Here is a 27,336-nt window from a genome sequence, read left to right on the forward strand (position 1 = left end):
GATCAAGGTTGACATCACCAATAAGATTTATCACCATCATGTACCCTCTGATATGATGCACTGAAGATGCATCACTTCTGTAATATTAATGCATAACCCAGTTAATCAAACCCCAATTCTACAAAATAACTGGCCAGTATTGTTCAAAAGTGTCTAAGTGATGAAAGACAAGAAAAGACTGGGGAGCTATCATAGTCTGGAGGAGACTAAGGAGAAATAACAGGTAAATGCAACGTGGGATCTGGACTGGATCTTGGGCTAGATGAAGACATCAGTGGGAAGGGCTATAGTTTAATTACCAGTATTATATCAATGTTAATTTCCTGGTTTTGATAATTGTATTATGGTTATATTAGATGTTAACATTAGGGGAAGCTGTGTGAAGAATATTTGGGAACTGTTTTGCAACTTTTTTATAAGTCAAAAATTATTTCAAAATAAAATCAAAAAAATCTTTACTTGAGGGGTTCTCAAAGTATTGCCTTTTGCTCTTTAGATCTACACATTTTCTTTTACTCTGGTGATATCCCAAGGACTGAGCTAGGGGAGAGGCAATAGACCAGGCCAGAGTGCCATCTTGTCAGAAAATAAAAACATTTGCAAGGCCATGTATTTCAAAACACTCTTCCCCCCTTTATTTTGTTTTTCAAATTACAAAAGTAATATATGTTTGTTAACAAGTAAAACAATACAAAGATATATAAATTTAAAAACTACTTACATTTCCATTCCCCACCAGGGTAACCAATGTTAATATCTTGTTTTATATCTGTCCCTCCACACTGTTCTCTTTGTTCGTATAAACACACACATGCATAAGTACACATATACGTGTTTTAATTAAAAAAATAGATTCATATACATTATTCTGAAATGTTCTCTTTTCACTTAACAATATACCACAAATATCTCCACAAATTAGTAGAGTTCTAGCTTCCCCCTCAAATTTCTTAATCACATATTTGACATATCATACTTGGTTCAGTTATTTACATAATTTTTCTTTGGGGCTTTCATTTTCCTTCTCTTGACTACCCCATTATCCACCTGCATCACCCACCTTCCCCGAACCCAATGTATACTCTTCTATATTTTTCTCCATGCATATAAAATCTTACACAAACATATATGATACATGTTTATCACTCATAAGCACCTAGAAGCATTTTGTAACTGATTTACAAAAACAGAGTCATTTTACACACTTCTACCTTGCTTTTTTCTCTCAAGGAAACATTGTGGAATTCCATTCAGGTCCACTAGCATAGTTTTAACTTGTCCACCTTAATGGCTATATAAACATCCTATGGAATGGATATACTATAGTTCCTTCCCTCTTCCAATTTCCCTGCTGATGGGCATTTATTTTGATTCTAGTGTTTTTTGCCACTAGGAACAATTCACAATAAATGTACATGTCCCTTATGTATTGGGGTTTTACTTCTAAGAGAAGATTGCACAAAGTGGCATAAGTATTTTAAGTTATAATAGATGTCAGATTGCTTTTCAAAAGAGCTGTAACAATTTATGTTTCTACCAGCAGTGTCTTAAGAACACCTTTTGTCCTGACAGCAAAAAGCATTCCTGCTCTTTTTCGTCAGCTTGATTGCATACTGTTATCTCATTATAACTTTAATCTGCATTCTCCAACAACTACTGAGGCTAACCATTTTTTTGATAAGCCCATCAGCCACCTGAATTTGCTCTTCTCTCAACTGTCTATTCATTCTTTGCCATGTTTTGCTATTGGGTTATTTTTTTCCTGTCAGTACGAAGACCACTCTTTCTCTGACTGGCTCTGCAAATATTTTCCCCCAAATCGTTGTTTATTGACTGTTGATGGCATCTTTTGCCATGCAAAAGATTGCACTTTTTATGTAGTCAAATATTTATTTTTTAACAGCTTTTGAGTGTCCTGGGTTGGTAAAGTTAATCTCCCCCAATTCCTAGATTGTACATGTAGTCTCCTTTCATTTTCTTTCAAGAATTTTATTGTTATTTTAAAATTTTAAATCTTAAGTCCGCCTCCAATTTTTTTTTTTGTATGGCTTGTGCTGTTGGTTCAATTTTACTTTCTTCCTGATTAAAAAGCCAGTTGTGCTAGAAAAGGTGGAGAAAATGTGCTGGTTTAATATGTTAAAGCTTTTTTAAAAAATAGTTGGCCATATTATTATTATTACTATTATTGTTTTTTGCATTGTTAGACACCAAAAGACAATGGTGATATTTAGAGTAAAAAAGTTTGGTGAATGGCATTCTACATATGTGCTTGATATTCATAATTTATTAAATTCACATTTATAATTCTAAAATATAAATAGTGCTTATTATGTGGCTCACTGTGGGACATACCATAATATACCTCTAATTTTCTTCACATATATTTTGTATTCTGTTATCATTTAAACTTTCATAAGCCAGAATGAACAAGTTTATGTTTTATAAAATATTTTCTATAATCTTTAGTATAAAATTTTCTGTCACAATTGGAGCATGACTTGCCTTATGATAAAACACTTGGTCATTAGATCAATGAGATTTCTCCTAAGGATGAATTCCTCCACATATAATGAAATAGGATCTCTTGCTCAAGGTTTTTCTACAATTTTTAGGTTTTCATTCCTATAAGCATTCTTCCTAGCATGAACTTTCTGATGTCTGCTGAGGTTTGGCTTCTGGTAGAAAGCTTTGCCACATTCGTTGCATCCATAGGGTTTTTCTCCAGTATGAGTTCTCCAATGTTTATTGAGGCATGACTTTTGACTGAAGGATTTTCCACATTCTCTGCAACGATAGGGTCTTTCTCCTGTGTGTATTTTTTGATGTACATTGAGGTATGACTTCTCACCAAATGACTTCCCACATTCATTGCACACAAAGGGTCTCTCTCCTGTATGTGTCCTCTGATGTTCTCTGCGGTGTGACTTCTGGGTGAAGGCTTTTCCACAAAAAAAACACTCAAAGGGTCTTATCCCAGTGTGTATTCTCTGGTGTTTAATGAGGGTTGACTTATGTGAAAAGGCTTTTCCACAGTCAGTGCATCCATATGGCTTCTCCCCAGTGTGACTTCTTTGATGCCTAATGAATTCAGACTTGTAGCAGAAGGCTTTCCCACACTCAGTACAAACATGGGGTTTCTCTGTAGGTGGAACCCTCTTCCGTTTGTACACAAGAGAATTGGTTACTGCTGGTTTATACATAAGTGCTGGGTTATGGCTGAAAGCTTTCTCACAGTGACTGCATTCCCAGAATTTTTCTCCATTAGGTCTTCTATCATGCTTTGTATGTTGTAATAATTTCCCATATCCATAGCACTCATCTTGCTTTTTTGAATAGTTTCTCTTAAAACCATTCAAGTCTAAATTATGGTTCACACTCTTTCCACAAGAGTCCCAGTTATTAGGGTTTTGAATTGAAGGAAAAAGATCAGTGCTCAGATGTGATATTTTCCCAAACTTATTATATTCATGGCTTCTTTCCTTGGGCAACGTTTTCTTGCTGATGAATGTACCTTGCCTCAAAAGCATGTCTTGCCGTCTTTTCTTCTGGACGTTACCTTGCCAAATGTTTTCTGGAGAAGGTACAGCAAACCTTTCCTTATGAATCTGTTATTATGACCTGGAATAAAACTATTTGAGAAATGCCCTAAAAATTTAAAGGGTGCACAGTATATGAATAGAGAGCATGAATCAGAACTAAAGGCACCAATGCAGGGAAAAGTATTATACGAGTATAGAAGATTCAGAAACTGGCACAAATGTAATGAAACATGTCATAGATGATAGAGAGAAATAATTTTGAAGATGAGAAGATATTATAGAGCAGTGGTTGGCAAACATGTTCTTAAAGGACCAGCGACTAGTTTAGGCTTTGTGGGATATATGGTCTCGGTCACAGTTACTTAACTCTCCCATTGTATGGTGAGAACACAGCCAGTATGTAAATGTAAGGAGGGTGCAGCTGTGTTCCAGTAAAACTTTATGCACAAAATTAGGTGGCTGACCTATAGGCCAAAGTTTGCTGATCTCTGTTACAGAGGAAAGGGGTTTAAATGTCATAAAGCACCTTGTTACCCAATGCGTGGTTCTCAATGGTCAGCATCAGCCTCATCTGGGAACTGATATGTAGGCAGATATGCAGAATCTTGGGCCCCACCCCCAAACCTACAGAATCAGAATCTGTATTTTAACAAGTTGCCCAGATGCTTCGTTATCATATTAAGAGTTTGACAAGCACTGTTACAGCAGTCAGAGAGTTTATGTTGAGCTAGTTAGTAATAATATAAATGGCAAGGGCTCTAAGATGAACTAGATAAAAGAAGGAATCAACGAAGCTAACTAGAATTTAAAGCAGGAACTCTTAACTTGGTATATAGAAATCTGTCCTAACTACAACTGAGCATTTCCTTTGATTATGAATGTGAACAACAAAACACAGTAGTATTAGCTCCTGTAACTGTCCTAGTTTGTGAATAAGGTATTTTCATGTCACACTATAGTTGTCACAGATTTCTCAAAATATGTTTACAATCATCTCTACTTTGAGATCATGACAATTATTTGACCTGATGGGAGATCTCATAATTTAATATATAAATAAGGAAGTATATCTACTATTATCATTAATATCATTAACATCATTAATGTTTTGATATTGCATTTTCTAGCTTTATTTTAGTAATTACTGTATTTTAGTAATTTGTATCTCATGTAATCTTAAGGGTTTTTTTTTTTTCCAATATGTAAAAAAGGGGTCTATTAGGCTTTACCAGAATGGTTAACAGTTCCATGGCACAAAAATGATTAAGAACCCCTAACTTAAAGACATTCAGGCATGAGGTAATTTGGGTCCAATTTTAGGAGATGTCAGTGGGAAATGAAAAGTAGACAGGAAGATTTAAAGTAATTTCTCAAAGGAAAACCGACAAAACTAGCACATAAGCGTAGAACAATTAGGGTGACAGAGACAGAAGCTTCAAAATGAGCTCATGGTAGCAAAACTCTGGAATGAGAAGGTGAGGTATATATATGCATGCACTTGTGTGCATGTGGGGTGGAGGGGAGGTAGCAAGTAAAAAAGAGGATGACTTCAGTTCTTGCTCGACAAAAAACAGGGATAAGTGGACATAACTGTGGAGATGATCCAGACTGGTAAAATGGGGGGTAGGGGAGCCTAGGTGGTACAAGGCGGACAAAAGGTGGCAAAATGTCAAAGAGGCCGGTTGTGAGCATCATATGGTCTCAGAAAGGATGACTTCTTTAGGGAGTTACACCATTGAGAAGAGAATCAAGTTTGGAAAACAGAAAATGCAGTAGTCCCTTGGAAGGAAAAGGCTGGGCTGCAGCCGGGGAAATAGAGGATACAGAGAACTTAGAAAGGAGGGCTGACTGGATACTATTTTTTGGCAGTTATTATATAAAATTCTTGAAAGAGGGAAAAGAAAAGTCATTGATAGCCAGGTTACAATGGTTTCAGGAAGGTTGACGAGCAGTTTCATGAAGCAAAATTCACCTCAGAGGGCACCAGAGTGTGATGGTTAAGAATACTGGTTCTAGGGACTTCCCTGGCAGTCCAGGGTTAAGACTCTGCACTTCCACTGCAGGGGGAGCGGGTTCGATCCCTGGTCGGGGAACTAAGATCCCACATGCTGCGTGGCATGGCCAAAAAATTACAAAAAAAAATACTGGTTCTAGAGCCTGACCACCTGGGTTCAAATCCCCATTTGGTCCCTTACTTTGTTATATGTTCTTAGACAAGTTTCTTAACCTTTCTGTGATTGTTTGCTCATTTGTAAATGGGGGAATAAAGGCTGGTAATAAACACCTCACAGGTATTGTAAGGGTTGAATGAGTTGATATATGTAAAGGACTGAGAACAGACCTGGCACAAAGTGAGCACACACTGAGTGTTGGCCAGAAATTCTAATGATATTGCTGCTACTACTACAACCAGTGAAAGCTGGATGGTGGTAATCTCAAAGACATTATTTTGGGGAGAAGCATGAAATGACTTGAATGTTTTTGGGGTTTATATAATATTTAATTCAATCATGTGATTATAACACTAAGTACAAATGGCATAAAGAGATCCAGAAACAGATGGCACTGACTCTTCTTGCTAAACTCATGACTCTATTGGAGAAGCAGAAGTCCAGAGGCATTCTAAAGAGTAGGTTACCAACACTCAGGATACCAGGGATTATTGTTGAGATATTTTATACAGCTGATGGGAGAGGGGCAGTTATTCTGAAAATTAAATAGAAGTGGTTAAGACAGTCCAAACTCAGGCGTCTCCTTCACTGCCCAACTGTCCCTGTTCACTTCCTGGAATTCACTGCTTCCCCGTCTGTGACTTAGGAAATTAAGCGACTCAGGGATAACTTAAGGGATTAAGGAAAGGATAGGAAGTGAGACTCTGAGTATGGCAGGCAGGTCTGGGGCATTTTACCCAAAAACTGTTAGAATAGAGAATAGGAAGGAATCGGCAAGAAAAAGAGAATCACAGAAGCTTATTTGTAAGAATGCCTGAATGTGAAAGAGAAAGTGTACTGATAACCTCAGGAGAGAGGCCAAGGATTCTGGAGAAAAGGAGATGGAGCAAGCACACAGGGAGGTGGGATGCATGGAGGCTGAAGGGTTACCAAGAAGGCTGAAGCTCTCAGAGAAATGTCTCCAGCAGCTTTCAAAGCTCTAAGCCTTTTAAAAGCTGGACCCTGAACAAAATCCCAAAGGTGCCAGCCTCCCTTAGTATGTCTTTTGCTGGATTTGTCATACTTACCCCGACAGTGGCAGCCCGAGCATGATGCCTCACAAATCCATGGTGCTTCTTCCTGCTCCAGCCTGAGGATCACATATGGTTTGGTGCCTTCATAACCTGTTCCAGGGAAATGATCCAGGCCTTGGACTGAGCTCCTTGGTCTTCTCAGGCAGCATTAAAGGCTACACAGCAGACACTGTACTTGGGAGGAGACTGTACATACACTTTGTCCAGAACTCAAAAGGAAGCAGTAATCCAGGACCACTGAAACTCAAGCCGAGCTCACTGAAGCACACAGTATAAGGGTTAGGAATACACACTGTGCAGCCAGACTGCTGGGGTTCAAATCCCGCTCTGGCTGTGCTATGTACTGCATGGGTGACACTGGGCAAGTTACTTCACCTTCTCTGCCTCAGTTCCCAAATGTGTAAAATAGTGGTACTAACAGTACCTACCATATAAGGCTCTTATGAGGATTACATGAGCTAATATTTTAAAAGTGGCTTAAACAGTGTCTGAGACATAGAAAGTATTTGGTACTTCAGAGGTTCTAGGTACTTCAGTTACTTTTAGCAACTGAAAAAGGAAAGGTGGTCATTCAAGCATAATCTAGATTGTGTGGCAGAGCTGTTCTTACCCACTGAGACGAGGTTGCTGTAGGTCTCCAGCATCACATCCCGGTATAGGGCCCTCTGAGCAGGATTCAGCCTATGCCACTCCTCTTGAGTGAAGCCCACGACCACATCCTTGAATGACACAGGTCTCTGCTGAAGATGAAATGACATTGAGTCATGTGGGGAAAGTGTAGGCAGAGGTGGATGGTTCTGACTTTTTATAATGTTCATAGGTCAGAGCTTATTACGATCATTTATCTAGGATGCCTTTTATATTCCTGGCTTTGGACTATATATGATGGGATTGGAAGCCACTGTCATTTATATTTGGGTCAACACATATTGACTGAAGACTGTGTCTGACCCAGTCCTGGTTGCTGGGGACACAGTCATGGGTGGCACCTGACCTCAAGGAGCTCACAGCCTGGCAGGGAGAGCAATATGTAAGGCCCTCAGGGTGAAAGGGTAAGAGCTGTGACAGCAGGACATCTGGGCTATGGCATGCAGAGAAGTGAATGGTCCACTAAAATTATCAGGGTCTAGTTAGGCTTCAGAGCTAAGGGATATGTGCAGCTGAATCTTCTCTGCAGAGATGGAAAAACTGCCTTCCTTGCAGAGGGAGCAGCATGAACAAAGGCATGGGGGCCAAACAGTGACTTTAAGGATGGCAAGTCACTCAGTTACAGGAGAGAGTACAGAGGCCTGTGAGTGATGAAATGATGGACTTTAAGACAATGAGAAATCTATCAAGGGAGTGGGGTGTGTAGAAAGCACACTCTAGAAGGCATGTGGTGAGCTTCTTACATTCCGTGTCAAGCTGTACGATGGTAACTCTAAGCAGACTGTGAAAAGTTAAGGAGGGACATTGTTCCCTAGAGTAATCACTAAACTCAGTGCAAAGAGGTGTATTGAAGTAAATAAAATTCTAAAAACTATTCAGTTAATCCGCACAAAAACACACACACAAGAGAAAAGAAACAAAGCAAAAGCAGATGGGACAAATAGAAAACTAAATGCTAAAAAGATATAGATCCAATCCTACCAATAATTACATTAAACTATATTAAATTATAAGGTTATTTAATACATGATTAAACACTCCAAAAAGGCAGAGATTGTTAGACTGGATAAAAAAGTAATACTGCCGGGCTTCCCTGGTGGCGCAGTGGTTGAGAGTCTGCCTGCCGGTGCAGGGGACACGGGTTCGTGCCCCGGTCCGGGAAGATCCCACATGCTGCGGAGCGGCTGGGCCCGTGAGCCGTGGCCGCTGAGCCTGCGCGTCCGGAGCCTGTGCTCCGCAACGGGAGAGGCTACGGCAGTGAGAGGCCCGCATACTGCAAAACAAAAAAAAGTAATACTGCCTACAAGAGCTACAGAACTCACAGATAGTTTGAAAGTGAATGGATGGAAAGAGAAATGTGGTGGGTGACCTGGAGCGAGAAGAAAGGAAAGACTCTGTACTAACCTAGGTGGAAGATGATGTTCACAAGTAAGACGGAAACAGTGATATAGAGAAGAACCAATGTAAAGAAGAGCAGAACCTGTACCTTAACTGGTTGTGGGGTGTGAAGAAGGTATAAGGGTAACACCCTTACCTTTGTGGTATCTCAAAGGCAACTGGGTGACACTGGTCACCATTCTCAACCGCAGCTGAGAAAAACTGCAAAAGCAAAGAGGACGTGGTGTGTTGGGGACACAAAGGGGGAGACACTCGGCAGGCAGCAGGATGGACATGAGTCATGTCAGGAACAAGAACAGGAACGGAGCTAAAGCTGTGTGAGCCATCAGCACAGAAGTGGTAGCTAAAGTTGTCACACAGTGTGGTCTCTCTCAGCAAGGAGACAGGATGAGCAGGTACTCAGGCCAGAGCCCCAAGGGACACTAAAACACAAGAGGCCAATGGCAGAAGAGTCCAGCTGGAGACCCAGAGGAGGAAGTTTGGAAAGGAGGCTCCAAAGCCTGGCAAGCTTCAGATCACACTGTCCGGGCAGTCAGTCCTCTGGTTTAGGGCACAGAGAACAAATTCTCCAAAGAGCCCAGTGCCCCGGAACCAGATAGCTGCTGAAAGACCCACAGGTACTAACCTAAGAAGGCATCTGTGATATTGTGATATATTAAGAAATATAGGGCTTCCCTGGTGGCGCAGTAGTTAAGAATCCGCCTGCCAACAATGCAGGGGACACAGGTCTGAGCCCTGGATGATCTTCTTGCCTGATTCCTGGCGCAGAGCTTCTTAAATGTTTGTAACTTCCAGAGCGACAGAAGTAATAATAGGAGTGTCTTTTATTAGTAGTAACAAGCCCGTGTCAATCATCTCAGGGTTTATACTAATGATACAACTCTTTGAGGATGGGGGCTGGTTGCCAGAGGAACCACCCAGGTATTAGATGGTTGGAACCTGTAGCCATACACTGCCCAATCTCTGGGGAGGGGAGAGGGATTTGAGATTGAGCTAATCACCAAAGGCCAATCATTTAATCAATTATGCCTAAATAATGGAATCTCCATAAAAACCCTGGAGAGCTTCCAGGTTTGTGAACACAGCCAGGAGGGTGTGCACCCCAAACTCCATGGGGACAGAAGCTCCTGTGTTCAGGACCCTTCTGTACCTTACCCTACGTACCTCTTTATCTGGTTGTTCATTTGTATCCTCTATAATATCCTTTATAATAAACCTGTAATAGTAAGTAAAGTGTTTCCATGAGTTCTGTGAGTTATAGCAAATTATCAAAACTGAAGAGGGGGTCATGGGAACCCCCAATTTATAGCTGGCTACTCAGAAGTTCAGGTGACCACCTGGGATATCAAATAGGCATCTGAAGTGGGAGGCAGTCTTGTAAGACTGACCCCCTAACTCGTAGGGTCTGCATAGAATTGGAGAATTGTTTGGTGTGGGGAAAAAACTTCTTCTACTCCTGTGAGTAAACAGGTTTTTCTTTAGTACCTAAGATATTATCTTCAAGTGACTGTATAGTAGAGAATTTAACCATGCCCAAGGAGAGGCCTGACCTTTGCCCTCAGTTCCTAGAAGTTAATCTCTGAGCCCCTGTAACATCCTCCTAGGTAAGAGTGTCTCTGTTTACCTGGGGACCTTGGGCCACACCAGATAGTCTAACAACATGATTTTGAGGGGAAGCTTTGGCTCACAGACATCAATCAGCTCAACCTCCAGAGGGGCTGGAAACTGAAGTCAGCAGTCAGTCATGTCTAGTTTACCAACCCCCAAAGAAAACTCTGGACACCAAGGCTTAGGTGAGCTTCCCTGGTTGGCAATACTCTATTGTCACACACGGTTGCTGGAGAATTTTGCACTGCCCACACTCACTGGGAGAGGACACATGGAAGTCCTGTGTGTGGAACTCTCCTGGACTCTGCCCCAAGTGTCTCTTTTCTCGGCTGATTCTAATCCATATACGTCTGCTGTAATGAACCCTAACTGTGAATATAATATTCTGTGAGTCTTCCTAGCGAATTATCAAACCCGAGGGTCTTGGGAACCTCTCAACTTACAGTTGCTGTCAGAAGTGAGGGTGGTTTTGTGGACTGCTGTCCACTGCTTTACAGTCACTGACAGACGCAAGAGGCAATGGAGCAGATCAGTTAAAAGTATGAACTTTGGGGCAGGACTGCTCGAGTTCAAATACAGGCTCAGCCACTAAATGAGTGACCCTGGGAAAGCTCTTTAACCTCTCTGTGCCTCAGTTTTCTCATCTGTTAAATGGAGATAATAATAGTGTGTGTCTCTTAGTTATTATATTATGAGGTTTAAATGAGTTAACATGTGTAAAGCCTTTATAAACTGTGCCTGGCATATGACAGCACAATATAAAAGCACCTATTTTAAGTAGAAAAAGATTGTAAATCATTATTTAAAAATCTGTTAAGAATGGGAAAACAATTCTAAAGGACAGAGAAAAAGGTGGGGGGGGGCACCCAGGACCTGTGCCTGGGTGTCAGTGGGGTGGAGAGCCCTAGTGCACCACACAGTGCCAGTGGCACTGGCCCACTGTCTCTGGGAGTGGCCGCAGGGAAGAAGCATTGATAGGGCCCCACAGAGGTGAAAGGGCTGAGAGCAGCCACTCTCCACTCTCAGGAGGCTGTAGGTTTCCTTGAAGAATGCTGGGTCCTAAGGTGGTGAGACAGGAAGGGGGCAGGGCACAACCTTTAAAAGAATGACAGCCACTGGGGACACGACATAAACTGGTTAGAACCAACTAGGTCCAAGATGGTGGATGACTGACTTCCACTAGACCTTGAGCCTCAGTATACCTCAGTATATGCTTATTGTAATACAACAGCAAGCTAAATGACACACCCATAGGTGCCATCAACAGTTCCAAGGTGGACCATAAAAGGCCAAAAAGTGGGTGGTGGCCCAATTCCTGGTAATCTCTGCCCCTTCCCTAAAATAGTTGGAATAATCCTCCCACTTACTAGCCTATGAGATTACCCACCCCTATAAAAACTGACAGTCCCCGTACATACCCTGGTGCTTCTCGCCTCCTGAGATGGCCCACACTCTGTCTGTGGAGTGTGTATCTCCCTGAATAAACCTCCTTTCACTTTACTGTGGCTTGCTCTTGAATTCTTTCCTGCGCGAAGCCAAGAACCCAGGGACTCACCTGAGACCTGGGATGTGACCACCCTCTCGTACCCCACTCTTTTTTCCTGCAACAGTAGCACTTGAGTAGTGGCCCAGGCAGATGGATCTGAAGGCAGGACCAAAACCAGGGTGGAGGCCATGGAAGCTGGCACGTGAGACCCTAAGACCCATGCAAAGGAGGTACCAACTAGACTCCCTCTCTGATGCCAGAACAACGTACTGTGGTAGTGCATGAGCAGCAGTCAGGCTTCATCACAGAGCACAGGACCTGGCTCAGCGACAGGTTCTGGGCAGTATTTCCCAAAAAGAGCTAACTGGAATGGGATGGGATGGGGTGGAGTGGGATAGGATAGGATGAAACAGAATGTGAGGGAATAGAACAGAGCAAAGCAGAAAAGACGTAATCCTGCACCTAAAAGGCCATGTCTTTTTCACCAAACACAGGGATGAAGAGGAGAGAGATGGAAGAAACACTGAGGCTGTAAAATCAGCAAGACTTGGTGACTGAGTGTGAGAGGTGGAAGGTGGGGAGAAGTCAAGGGAAAATCTCAGGGCCTTGGCTTGCCTGGTGGGATGGTACCATCTCCTGAGATGAGAAACAGGGAAGAGGAGACAGAAATCAAGAGTTCAACTTTGTACACGTTAAATCTGAAGTGCTCTGGGGCAGCCAGGTGCAGATGTTGGGCAAAGGGGTCTGAAGCTCTCAGAGGAGGCCTCAGCTTAGGTACAGATGTGGGAGTCACTTGCAGACGCACCAGCATCAACCTAAGAGTGGACGAAACCACCCCCAGAGGCCCCAGAGAAGGTTCAAACCCACAGGAACATCAATGTCTAAGACACTTCTTAAAAAAGAAGTGCCCTGGAAAGCTAGTTTTCTCTTGGAAATAACAATACACTTCTTCCTTCTAGCCAATGCAAGTCATGGGCTGTGTTTGTGTTTGCCTTTTTGCTGGGCTACCAGGAAGTCAACAGTTGACTCTCACTGGACTCTCCCCTTGTACATCTGTATTCCAACAAAGAATGTTCCTTGCATCATTGCTTAAAATATCAAATTTGGAAACTACCAAAATGTCCATAATATGGGGGATAGGTTAAGTATTCCATGCATATGATGGAGCATTATGTACATTATTTTTTTAAAAAAGGCATGGTTCTTAGTACTAATATGGTACAATCTTTAGGATATTTTAATTGGGAAAAAAGGGTAGAGTAGTATGTGTAATAAGTATCTGGCCATTGTGTCTATGTGTATAGAGAGGCTGTGGTATTCCACCCAAATCTCCCTGCAGTACCGAGGTTCTTCTCCCAGCTGCTAGGAGATGGCTGGCTGTTGTCGGCGTGAAACCTTTAGAGAATTTCCCTTGGCCAAAGGGAGCGACCCCACCCAAGTTTATGTCCCCTCCCTGGGGCAGCCTACAACCAATGACTGGTTGATTTCAGAATACAAAGGCCTCCTTGCCTCCATTCAGGACAACACTGAGGACCATCTCAGCTCCAGAGCATCTTATAAGATCAGCTGATGTCTCTGTTCAACAACTCCCTCTGCCCACCTTGCTTCCTTCACTGACTTACAGGTGTTCCAAGAGCCTCCCTAGTAAACTTCTGTGTGCAAATTTCCATCCCCAAGTTTGTTTTCCTGAGAACCCAGCCTATGACAAGGCATATGTGGTTGAAATGCATATATTTTTTTCTAGAACAGTTTCCCCAAGAAGGGAAAGTAGGCTCATTTTTTTGTTTTTTGGCCACGCCGTGCGGCATGTGGGATCTTAGTTCCCCGACCAGGGATCGAACCCGCACCCCCTGCATTGGAAGCATGGAGTCTTAACCACTGGACCACCAAGGAAGTCCCGAAAGTTGGCTCGTTAATGTCACACTTACCTGGTACTCAATCATTTTCTGTTGTTCTTGGAAAAAGATCTGCGGCCTGTGAAGACAGAGATGGAGGGTTGGGGAGGAGGATGGAGAAAGAGAACAGAGCTGTGAGGGACCAAGCTTGTTTTAGAACTTGCAAATTCCCTGTAAATCTTGGACAAAAACCCATGCTTTAGATCACTGGGGTAGAAGAAAAAAATGTTGCCATTCAATTCAGAATGTGGATGCACAGAAGAGACTTACCAGGAAACGAAAGTTGCTACCAAGTAAGAACTGAAAGTTATTAAAAAACAAAATCCTTAAAACTTAAATAACTGGCCTCAAGTATATTCTGGAAAAGGGGCTTCTATATCTGTAATGAAAATATTACATAAAAAACTCAAAGCAAAGTAAAATAACTGTGTAACATTAATAAAACTAATAGTTACTTAAAGTATGGTACAAATAATTACTGAAAGGCTAAACCTTGTTATTCACCCAGGAGTTTATTAAGTATTGTCATTAAAAAATAATTTTTTTTTCGGGGGCATTGTGCAGCTTGCCAGACCTTAGTTCTCTGACCAGGGATTGAACCTGGGCCACTGCAGTGAAAGCGCTGAGTCCCAACCACTGGACCCCAGGGAATTCTCTGAAAAATAATTTTTAACAGATGAGAACAAACATCCACCGTATTAGGAAATATGGAACTAAACTTGTACCAAACATTGATTAAGAATGTTCTAAGTTTTTCACTCACAGTAGTGAGAAACCTTATAAATAGGCCTGAATATACTTTGCCAATAATCTACAGCCTGGAATTGAAAATCCACATCCAGAAGCAACAAGAGCTCTCACACATGACTGAGGGGACTGTAATTTGGTTCAACCATTTTGGAAAACCATTTGGCCATATCTACTGAAGCTGAACACAGTTCCATTCCTGGATATATACTAGAGAAATACTAGAGAAATACATGAATATTGTTCAACTAACACTTGTATTAATGTAAGAATGTTCATAGCAGCTTTGATCATAGTGAATCAAAACTAGAAACTGCCCAGGAGAACGAGATAAATTGTGATGCATCCATACAATGAAATACTATTCAATAATAAAAAGGAATGAACTGCTGACATCCATGCAACAACATGCATAAATCTCACAGGCATTATGCCAAATGAAAGATGTCAAACATAGGAGAGAATATACTGTATAATTCCATTTCTAGAAAGTTCCAGAATGGGTAAAACGAATAATATGGTGACAGAGTCAGAATGCGGGAAGGGAATGAGTCACTGAGATGGGGCAGAAAGCAGCCTTCTAAGGTAGGTCAGCAAACTTTTCATTTAAAGGACCAGACAGTAAATATTTTAGGCTTTGGGGGTCATATGGAGTTTTCCACAACTACTCAATTCTGCTGTTGTAGCACAAAAGCAGCCATAGACAATAATATGTAAATGAATGAGTGTGGCTGTATTCCAATAAAACTAATTAAAAACACAGATGGCAGGCCATATTTGGCTAGAGGGCTAGAGTTTGCCAACCCCAGCTCTAAGGTGATGGAAATGTTGATCTAAGTGGTGGTTAAATGAGTGTGTATATGTATTTTAAAAATTCATCAAGTTGTATATTTATGATTTGTACATTTTGCTCTATGTATTTTATACCTCAGTAAAAGAGAAAAGGAAAAGAAAGGCAAAAAGCAAAAGGCCAGGCTCAGACGAAATATACATCCACCAGAACTGATTCACGCCTTTGAGGGCAGGAAAACCATCCCACCACTGTGGGGCTACAAGAGTTTGTCTCCTGATTGGCATTCTTGAGTTGCGGCCCTGATGGCTGACAACTCCAACTTTGTCAACCCCACAGCTGATTCCCCCCAGATCCAGGCTTTGCCCACTGAGAAACAGTCTAGGAGGACAACCTTTAAAACAGAGCAACTAGTATCTCTCCTTTGCAAAAAGAAGAGACTAATTTTCCTACAGGACAGAGAAGAGCTTTTCCTGAGTATAGTGACATTCACACCATTTGACTATCCTGATGTTCTCTCCTGTAAAAGCACGTCTAGCAAATGACTGTCCTGAGGTTTCTTTACGTAATCATGAATAATCCCTCCGACACTAATCAGTGACTTCTCTATTCTTACAGTTGGTCAATTCTGAGATAAAGAAAATTAACCAGAGGAGACTGAGAAGAACTGGCCACGGCTGGAAGAACAGACTTTACTTAATTTTATACTTTTATGTGTCAAGTAAGCCTGAGAATTTAAAAATGATTTATTCCAAATGTCACATAAGTATAAAAGGACTTCAGTGTCCCTAAATATTAAGCTTGCCCACATGGTGAGCTTAGCACTGAAGGTGAAATTCCTATAATATTATCATCCTCGAACTGAGATAATACTCGTCCTAATCGGACAAGTGGAGGTAAACTTTCTTGGTAAAATAGCCTAGGCATGCCAAATGTTAATAATACAGAGGGTTCATTGGGTCAAACTACCTCAGGATGAAGACTGAGGCCTCAAGGTCACCTAAGGTCCAGACCTACTAAATTATTCAAAAGCTAGGAAGAATTTTATACAATATCTTAATAATGTTGGTAAAAATTGTTGTTTGCATTACTTATATATTCCAATAGTGTTGATGAGGAATTGTTCAAGTTGTTACTAAGAAAAAGTAAAGATTCTCTGAGAGGAGGAAATTCTAGAAGCCCTTCTGAACCTCTGAAAGAATGTGAATAAAATTATGAGTTTCTCCTTTTAAGGAAAGTGAACAGCTTCCAATTAGTTTAGTGATTGGCAGAAGACACTAGTTTTAAGGGAAAAAATTGTTTCCAAATGAATATATTTTCCTTGCTTTGTTTTACAGAAGTTCTTTCTCATGAACTACTGACATATCATCTTTTGAAAAAGAGAATAATTCTAAAGGGCAGGAAATATTCTCTATCATGATCTGGGTGGTGGGTACATGACGGTACATATATGGAAAAATTCCTAACACTACAGTGCTAAGTGAGTTAATGTTTTACTTTTCTCTTAATGGACAATAAATATCCATTAAATGCACTGAAACACTGTACAGGTCATAAAGCATAAGTCATAAAGCATGGTTAGTGTGAAAGTGTCATTTAACTATCGTATCAGCAGTGGAAGAGACTGAGCAATGAGCTTACTGTGTCTTAAAAAATGTTTTTTCTTTACTGAGGTATAATTTACACATAATAAATGAACCCATTCTAACTGTACAGTTCGATAAGTTTTGACAAATTATTCACTCATGTAATCACCACACAATCAGGATATGGAACATTTCCATCACCCAGAGAGCTCCCTTATGTGTCTTTTGTTAAGGAACACCCTGTTCACAAATATAACAAATTTGTCTCAATGGTATTAAGATGAACTATTTAGATTCCTGTCTCTCCTACAGAAGAAATAAAAAGTGATTTTCTTGAATATTAGATACAGATACTTCTTTGCTTAAATAATATATTAATCAAGTTATACCTGTAAGTCAAAAAAGCAGTTAAAAAACAAGGTATGATCAACTTGTTTCAATTTCATTTATATGAAGTTCAGAAACAGGCAACCCTGACCTAAGTGATGGCTTTGGGCAGGCGCTGCTTGGGAGAAGTGGGGAAGCCTTTGAGGAGCTGGAAATATTCTCTGTCATGATCTGGGCTGTGAGTACATGAGGGTGCATATATGGAAAAATTCATAAAGCTACACGTTATTCTCTATGTAAGTTACATCTCAAGTTTTAAAAAACAAAAAAAACCCCACAATCCCGTTATTTAAGAAATATATATGTAGAAAAACTTTTGGTATGAAATACAATAAAATATTATTAGTGGCTCGATTTGGGTGGCAGATGTTTCTTACTCTAATCTGTAACTGTAACACATATGCATTTCATTGTTTACATATTTCATTCATTTTCCCACTGCCTTTTTTCATTATGAGGGAAGTCACAGGAGGGTTCGAAAAGGGGATGGGGTTCTCTGAGAGAACTGAACTCTCCATTAGGAATTGAGCTGTCAGGAAAGGCTTGGGGCAGTTAATCCAGCTTTGGGCCACTACACTCCCTCCCTCACTTGCCTGGACTTGGCTACTCAGCCTCAGCCTGGTCTCCATGGCTATGCAGCTAAGAGTCCAGACAGGGCCAGAAAAAAATAAGGGAGTGGGTTGGCCACATGCCACACTACAAGATGGCAGAATGCACTGGGCTGGACAAATGTCCCCTTCCCCTGAGAGAACATACCTATCACATGAGAGAACATGGCCTTCCCTGCCTCCCCTTTCACTTCTGCCCGTCTCTCTGAATCTTGGGGCCAACCCTTCTCCCACCATGTAGCCATGGAGGTTCCCTGGAAGGAGAGACAACAGTTTGAGTCTTGCTAAACTTCTGGCTCAGGGATGATGATATTTCCTGTTACGTAGGAATCTTTGCTCTGGCAAGAGGTCTGGATCCTAGGTGACTCCTTCAGAAGGGGATTTTTGTCCCAAATTCCCATCTCCTGGACCAGAGAGTCTTTTACCTGGTCTGCTAGGCTCTCACGGCTCTATTTCTCAACAGTAACTCATCCTCTGGGACTTCCCTGGGGTTCCAGTGGTTAAGACTCCATACTTCCAACGCAGGGGGCGAGGGTTCAATCCCTGGTCAGGGAACTAAGATCCTGCATGTCTGTGGTGTGGCAAATAATAAATAAATATTTTTAAAAAACAGTAACTCACCCTCAGCTGCAGCTGCTGACAGGGCTTCCTGTAGACGTGTCCAAGGTCCTGTGGGCCCCACGGAGAGCCCTGCTGTCCAGCGAGGTGGTGGGACCCAAAGGTGTACAGGGCACTCAGGAAACCTGAAGATAAGCAGAGCCCATGGTGAGAGTCATCAAACAGACCCTCCCCAAATACTTTCTGAGACCTAAGAGGAAGAAGCCTGCAGAAGACTGGGCAGTAGACATATCTGAATGATGGCTATGCTCCGGGTTTGGGGCAGGGGGAACTTCTGGAAAGAACTTGAGCCTGAGAGTTACTCAGACAGAAGTCTGAAGCCAGTGATTCCTTTAACTGACTGAAGGGATCTAGTCCAGACAATTCACTTCACTGGGCCTCATTTTCCTCATCTGTGAAAACAGGAATGATAAATGGTAATTTTAAAAAGCCCATCCTTAGGGGCTTTCCAAAAGTTACCTCCTTTAACAAAACCCATGGGAGTTCCCTGGTGGCCTAGTGGTTAGGATTCCGGGCTTTCACAGCTGAGGGCCGGATTCAATCCCCGGTCAGGGAACTGAGAAAAAAAACCAAACCAAACCCAGGAGTTTCTAGATTTTTTGATGATGGCCATTCTGATCAGTGTGAGATGATATCTCATTGTAGTTTTGACTTGCATTTCTCTAATGATTAATGAAGTTGAGCATTCTTTCATGTGTTTGTTGGCAATCTGTACGTTTTCAGGGCAGAAATAGAGACACAGATATAGAGAACAAAGGTATGGACACCAAGGGGGGAAAGTGGCGGGGGTGGGGGAGTGGTGGTGGTGTGATGAATTGGCAGATTGGGATTGACATGTATACACTAATATGTATAAAATAGATAACTAATAAGAACCTGCTGTATAAAAAATAAAATTAAATTTAAAAAAAAACATTGAACTTTCCTTAAATCTTTAGAATGAATTTCCTCTCAGTCAGAATCCATTATCATCTGAATATACTGTTAATTTTTTAAAAAAGATTTTGCATATATATTCACAAAGTTGGTCTATAGTATTCTTATGCAATACCACCTCTTCTAGTCTTACAATCAGTGCAATGTGAAATAAAATCCATATTTTCTGTCAAGGAAAAATTCAAACATAAAAATTTTTCTCTGACTTTTGGCTTCCTCTCTCTGCTGTTGTGCATTGTGTATCTGGGTTACGCATCAACCAAACCTCCGCCATGGGCAGAAACACCTGCTCAACCATAAAGAGCAACATTCTCCTAGCATCAACCAGACAACTCCTTAAAAGATAACATTCCTTCTTGATCTTGTAAGGGGCCACGATGATGCTTAGATCTAGATTGTGTAAACTGTCAATAATATATCATTTACTGTACGCCCTCTGTCTCAAAACATTTATATAACTGTGCCTTGACTTCTCAGAGCTTTCTGAGATGCTCCTCCCAGGTTATAGTCCTTAAATTTGGCTTGAATAAAGTTTTCCATTTCTTTCTTAGATCAACTGATTAATTTTTTGTTGACAGCAACAATGATGACTTTATAAAAACATGTGGTAGCATTCTCCTCCTTTATAAATTCCCTTGGAGAATTTAACTATTTGAAGAATTATAAGTTACTTGGAAGCTACTTCAAATCTCAAACACCAACTGAACTATCTAAGCCTTGTCTTGCTTTCTTGAGAAGAGAAATAGGGAATGGCAGGAGGTGGTGTACAGGTACCTTTCTGAGTATTTCAAATTTGCACAGCTTTTAGTTCTCCTTCTCTTTGTATGGAATTTTCGTATATCCATATATTCCTAGAAAATCATTCTTTGCATGCCAGCCTTGAAAATATATTAATGTAAAGTTTTACAAAAATATTTCTTAATGATATGGTTGTTCTCCTTTTTTGCACTATTTGTATATCTGTTAATTTCCTCTTGACTTGATAAGGTTTGCTAGTGGTTTAATCTATATTTTTGATTTTTAAAAAATCAGATTTATCAGTTTTCCCTTTCTTCTTTTCCAACTCATTAATTTCTCCATTTGTATCTATTGATTCCTTCCATTTTTCATATATATCTTCTCACTTCTTTGATTAAACATTTAATCAAGACAGAAAATAAAACCACAGAAAACTACCCACAGTTTGGTATAACTCAATTGAAGAAACTATCCCACATAATCTCATCTGACCTTTTCCACCATGAGTTTTTAAAAATACAATATGATATACTGTCACAGGATCAACAAAACCATGACTTGGGTTTTACAATATGTATGGATCATTTCATCAGGTTTTGACAGTTCTGCTACATTTCTGACAGTCCGTTTCTTTTCCTTCTCTAGCTCCCAAATCCCTCACTGTGACAGCACTTTAGAAATCTATCTGGCCAGAGTGGGACCCTAGAGGTTTCCTGTCTATGTGGGTTATTTATCACATGATCTGACAACTCTTTCTCTGTAAACTAGTCAATCTCCCAAGATGCTTTCTTTGAGATTTAGAAGGTTTGAGCTCTGGCTCATGATCTAACTCAACAGTGTAAACAGCTTGTAAGTTTCTAATGTGTAGCTCCTGTTTTATATGTAACTAGGATGCACTATTATATTTATACTGATAAATACATGGGGGATAAGGGAAAGCTCCAGCTAATCAATATAAGAGAATGATACAATTAGAAAATCATCGTTTGGCAACCATAACAGTAGTGATTGACTCAGGCAACAATCATTAAAGGATAATATTAACACTAGTGAATGAAAGTTTGAGGTTATTTACATGGTCTCAAAAAATGCCCCCATAAGATACTTATTAACATAATTTTATGGTAGACAACCCACTATTAAGGTTACAGTGGATAACCTTAACCAAATGATCAAAGTTAACATTACCAGCAATATGACAAACCAACATCATGCATCTCCTGATATGGGACATTGAGGACACACCATAACTCCAACTAGCAATCAGAAATGTACATATTTCATAAGGAAAATCAGAAAAACTCGATTGAAGGACATCCTATAAAAATAACTAGCTTGTACTCCTCAAAACATCAAGGTCAAAAGAGGCAAAAAGTGACTGAGAAAATATTCCCAATTAAAGGACTCTAAAGAGACATGACAACTGAATGCAACATGTAATCCTGGATTAGATTCCTGGACCAGAAAAACATAATTGTTATAAAGGACATTATTGGGACAGTTAAAGAAATCTAAATAAGGTCTGTGGATGAGACAGCTGTAAACAAAAAATGTTGCTCACCATTCCAGTTCTACAAGTATCAAGTCATCAGCCACTGTGGGTGCCTACTGACAGTGTGCCCTGAGGGAAATTGAGAATGGAAAAGACAGGAGGCACTCTGTGCTTTGGATAGAAGGGCACCTCGATAGTTAAGATGCATATCTAAGAATTTCAATGACCCCAAATTCTTCCATACACAGAAAAGAACTAAAATCATTAACTTGAGATGTCTATTCTTTGTGACTAGCAATAATCTTTTTATGCTTGACTACATGTATTTCCCAGTCAAAAAAAATCATATACATACTGGCTTCTCCCCTGCCTCTTCGTAGCAATTCCTCAGGGCTGAGAGGTTGTCTCCTGGGCTATAGTTCTCAGTAAGACACTGAATAAAACTCAACTCACAGCTCTTATGTTGTGTGTTTCGTTTTTGAGTTTTTTTCACTTGATGCTACTATGATAACAATAATAATACTGTTTCAAATGGGACCTAATGAAACTTAAAAGCTTTTGCACAGCAAGGGAAACCATAAACAAGAAAAGACAGGGGGCTTCCCTGGTGGCGCAGTGGTTGGGAGTCCGCCTGCCGATGCAGGGGACACGGGTTCATGCCCCGGTCCGGGAAGATCCCACATGCCGCGGAGCGGCTGGGCCCGTGAGCCATGGCCGCTGAGCCTGCGCGTCTGGAGCCTGTGCTCCGCAGTGGGAGAGGCCACAACAGTGAGAGGCCTGCGTACCGCAAAAAAATAAAAAAATTAAAAAAAAAGAAGAAAAGACAACCCTCAGAAAGGGAAAAAATATTTGCAAATGAAGGAGCTGACAAAGGATTAATCTCCAAAATGTACAAGCAGCTCATGCAGCTCAATATCACAAAAACAAACAACCCAATCCAAAAATGGGCAGAAGACCTAAATAGACATTTCTCCAAAGACGACATACAGATGGCCAACAAACGCATGAAAAGATGTTCAATATCACTAATCATTAGAGAAATGCAAATCAAAACCACAACAAGGTATCAGAATGGCCATCAGCAAAAAATCTACAAACAATAAATGCTGGAGAGGGTGTGGAGAAAAGGGGACCCTCCTGTACTGTTGGTGGGAATGTAAACTGGTACAGTCACTATGGAGAACAGCATGGAGGTTCCTTAAAAAACTAAAAACAGAATGACCATATGACCCAGCAATCCCACTACTGGGCATATACCCTGAGAAAACCATAATTCAAAAAGAGACATGTACCACAATGTTCACTGCAGCACTATTTATAATAGCCAGGTCATGGAAGCAACCTAAATGTCCGTCAACAGATGACTGGATAAAGACAATGTGGTACATATATACAATGGAATATTACTCAGCCATAAAAAGGAACGAAATAAAGTTATTTGGAGTGAGGTGGATGGACCTAGAATCTGTCATACAGAGTGAAGTAAGTCAGAAACAAATACCGTATGCTAACGCATATATATGGAATTTTAAAAAGCAGGACTGATGAACCTAGTGGCAGGGCAGGAATAAAGATGCAGATGTAGAGAACAGACTTGAGGGCACAAAAGGGGAAGGGGAAGTTGGGATGAAGTAAGAGAGTAGCACTGATGTATATACACAATCAAATGTAAAATGGATGACTAGTGGGAAGCTGCTGCATAGCACAGGGAGATCAGCTTTGTGCTTTGTGACCACCTAGAGGGGTGGGATAGGGAGGGTGGGAGGGAGGCTTGAGAGGGAGGGGATATGGGGATATTTGTATACATATACCTGGTTCACTTTGTTGTACAGCAGAAACTAACACAACATTGTAAAGCATTTATACTCCAATAAAGATGTGAAAAAAATTTTTTTTAATAATAATAGTGTTGCAATGTTAACGTCCGTGCTTTTGATAATTATATTGTGGTCACATAAGAAAATGTTCTTGTACTCAGGAAATTCACATTAGGGGTAAAAAGGGCTATCATGTCTACAACTTACTGTCAAATGGAGGCAGGCAACCACATGGAGGCTTTTTTTTTTTTTGGCCATGCCCCGCTGCTTGCAGTATCTTAGTTCCCTGACCAGGGATCAAACCCGGGCCACGGCAGTGAAAGTGCCGAGTCCCGTCCACTGAACCACCAGGGATTCCCTGCAGGCTCTTTTTCAAGCTGCCTTATTCAGTCTCTGCAGCCAACGGTCAGTCTCCAAAGGCTAAGAGATTTTGACCAGGGGGCTCTGAGGTCCCGTTCCAAATTACCTACAAAGAAGAATCAGCCTTAACTTGTTAACTTCATTAACAGGATCCTGACTCCAAATTCACCCCAAACTGCAGGGTTCACTTAAATGTTTATGTTTTTGGATTCCAGAGGGAATAACAGAAAACAGGCAATCTCAAATGGCCAAGCCAGGGCTATAGAAGAGAATTTTGTCCTGGTGTGTGTCTGGTTTCAGAATTTCAGACAAAACTTCCACATTGTATGAATGTTTTGGCTTCAGATTATTTCTATGATTCCATTTAAGTCAAGTTCAAAAACAGGCAAAATTAATCCATTGAATTAGACCCAGGGGCAGCAGTGGGCATTGACTGATAAGGAAGGCTTCGGCATGCTAGAAATGATGTATATCGTGACCTACGTTGTGTTTACACAGTTCTCTGCAATGTAAAAATTCACTGAGCTGTAGCCTTAACATAAGAACATTTGACTGTCTGTGTATCTGTGTCCAGATCTGGAAACGATCTGGAAAAATGTTTCTTGCATAAATAAAATGAAACAATCTGTATTCAAACTTAAAAAAATGTTTCACATAGAGTCACATACTGCCACCCCATCAGGTATAGATATTCCATTTAATTAGAGTTCAAGAACAGACAAAATTAATCTGTAATGTTAGATTAGGATAATGGTTCCCCGTGGCAGGGTAGTAACTGGGAGGGGGTATCATGGAATTTCAGGGTGCTAGAACATTGTTTTGTGATCTGAACACCCAGGGGTGTTCTCTTTGTGACAATTCATTGAGCTGTATGTATATTTTTCTATGCATTTTATATCTCAATAAAAGATTTATGTTAAAAACTTAAAAAAGAAAAAGTATTTGCTCCCACACCTGGCATTGAGCACAGTGTAGGTGATGAAGGAAAAGAGCTACAAGAAAAAGAAAATGCCCTAACTCCTTACCCTTGCATATGTGGTCTGTATCTTTGATTCTGTGGAAGGAAAAATCAGAGACTGTCTGCTCTAAAAATGAAAGCTTGACATGTATGGCTTCTGAAAGATGTTACCTGCCTTACTCTCAACTTCCTTTGCTCCTTAAGGTGATATACTCATTGTGTTTTGTCTAAAGACTACATAAGGATTGAACGTAATATTTATAAAAACAATTAAAATACTGTTTAAGCATTTCACCCTTTTAATAAGCTAATGGTCAAAATCATATTTGCATTTCATTTGTAATTTTGTCTCAGTCCATCTTAATCACGATTAGTTTGACTTTAATTTCAGTGAAGAACAGTTTCTAAAAGTAGCTTTAACTTTTGTTTTTGCGCTTGTTATTGTGGATTTACAGTTATTGAATTGTTCTACCAGGATTTTATATGGCACAGATTCACGGAGGTCAAACATACCATGCCTAAAATACAAAGAACGAAGCAAAGAAATTCTTAGAACACAGTAACTTCTAGATCCAGTTTCTTTTCCTTCCATAATTCATCTTTTTTTCCCTAGCCTTATAGAGATATAATTGACATGTAACACTGTGTAAGTTTAAGGTGTACAATGCCCTGATATGATACATGTATACATTGCAAAATGATTACCACAACAGGGTTAGTTAACATCTCCATCATCTCACATAATAACTTTTTTTTTCTTTCTTTGTGTGTGTGTGTGTGTGTCTGTGTGTGTGTATGTGTGTGTGTGTGTGGTGGGAACATTATTTTTAAGTTAAGCCTAGATAAAAGTATTTTCCGAATGCTCTCAAGGTTTGCTCCTTCAGCAAAATCTTTTACATCAGTTTAGATACTTACTCAGTAAACCCTTTGTTTTCTAACCACAGGCAAAGTTACATCCATCCTAGCTGCCATGGAGTCAGAATAGATTTCCAGAAACCAGGCTGACTCTTGGGATGCTGTCACAGATGGACGTGTCATTACATTTTCCAGAAAGAACCTTAAAGGAAATATTAGGAGAAATATGCATTTTTAACAAGATGTTACTTTAGAGAATTCTAACACTTGATCTTTTCAAAGCACTTTCATTCATGTGGGGAACAGTAAAAAAGGGAGACGAAGGTTTCTTTTTTTGTTGTTGTTGCTCCCCGTGGCTTGCAGGATCTTAGTTCTCCGACCAGGGATTGAACCTGGGCCCTCAGTAGTGAAAGCACACAGTCCTAACCACTGGACCGCCAGGGGATTCCCAGAGAGGGAGGTTTCAAAAAGAGTTTTGAAGTGGGCTTTCACCCTAACGAACTGAACGGAACTGGTTGCTCATCAGCTGGGGCATGTCACCTGGGTGAAGTGTGTTCCCACTGTGCAAGGCTGCAGCCTCAAATCCTTGACTCTCCCATCCCCAACGTCTGCATTTTGCAAGCCTCAACACCAACACCCATTAAGCCTCCCAATCACAGACACACGCGGTGTCTCCAATCTATTAACTCCCAGAGGTCCTTGTAGTCACAGATATCCCGGAATGCCAAACTTGACCATCAAAGGCCACTTAGTCAGTGACTACAAAACTCACTGATCCATTCTGATCGCCGAACAGTGAAACAATGAATTACACAGATCCGTGATGGCGAACCCACACTGATCTCCAATGCTATCCCAAAGACTGGGGATCAATCGCGGACTCCCACTGTCCTACCTCCCCCCACAATTACTAACAGTCCCAGTCACTGACACCTCCCCCCCATTGATCCCTCTATTCCCCATTCCCTGATATACAAAAGTCCAGTCACTGATGCCCTCAGATACCCCCATCGATGATCTAAAGGAAGTCTTCATCACTGATGGCCTAAAGATTTCTCCAAACCCTGATCCTCACTGACCACCCTCAGAACTGAACCTCGAAGTTTCCACAATCACCAGTTCCAGGTACCCAAACAGAACTTAGAACCTCCAATCACTGACTCCTCAGGCTTCTGATCACTGAGCCCTAACGCCGTTCAAATTAGTGTCTTCGAAGAAACCCACTTGGCCTCAGACCCTTGAAGACCACCATAAACTGACCCCCACGCACTCTCTCAATCAAGAACCCTCGTTTATTGATTCCCATATACTCCCAATCCATCTTCTTCGCAGACACTGACACTGACTCACACAAACCCGCCACCACAGACTCCCTCCCCCAAGAGGCTCGGACGCCCAATCACTTAACCCTTCAGTACCCTCAGTCTCTGAGCCTTACGGGTTCCCATGACTGACCCAGTTGGGCCACCGTAGCCGTCTGGTCGCTCTCCTACACAGGTCCTGAATTTGGACTGTTTCTCACACTGACCTTTCCCATTTTCCCCGCATCCGCGCCCATAACCTGAAACTGCCGCACCACGCCGCCTCTCCGCGGTATGAGCATTTCCCATCCGGAGTGGCCGTGCG

General features: G+C 41.0%; 1 protein-coding gene across 3 annotated transcripts; it reads right to left on the minus strand.

The window, feature by feature from the left end:
• Positions 1-610: 610 nt before the first annotated feature.
• Positions 611-27,336, minus strand: ZNF793 (zinc finger protein 793). 3 transcript variants are annotated; one of them, XM_024733926.1, is made up of 7 exons: positions 27,239-27,336; positions 25,771-25,912; positions 18,558-18,679; positions 13,852-13,897; positions 7,394-7,523; positions 6,778-6,873; positions 611-3,571 (listed from the first exon to the last, which is right to left on the minus strand). In XM_024733926.1, exons 4-7 carry the CDS (start codon positions 13,864-13,866, stop codon positions 2,589-2,591), a joined length of 1,224 nt encoding a protein of 407 aa, XP_024589694.1. In that variant the 5' UTR covers positions 13,867-13,897; positions 18,558-18,679; positions 25,771-25,912; positions 27,239-27,336; the 3' UTR covers positions 611-2,588. The 3 variants fall into 3 exon arrangements, with proteins under 3 accessions (XP_024589694.1, XP_024589693.1, XP_024589695.1); XM_024733925.1 differs by having other exon boundaries at positions 27,166-27,305; XM_024733927.1 differs by lacking the exon at positions 27,239-27,336 and adding an exon at positions 26,981-27,150.

The sequence above is a fragment of the Neophocaena asiaeorientalis genome, unplaced genomic scaffold (assembly GCF_003031525.2).
Source record: "Neophocaena asiaeorientalis asiaeorientalis breed wild unplaced genomic scaffold, Neophocaena_asiaeorientalis_V1.1 scaffold280, whole genome shotgun sequence".
Lineage (NCBI taxonomy): Eukaryota > Metazoa > Chordata > Mammalia > Artiodactyla > Phocoenidae > Neophocaena > Neophocaena asiaeorientalis.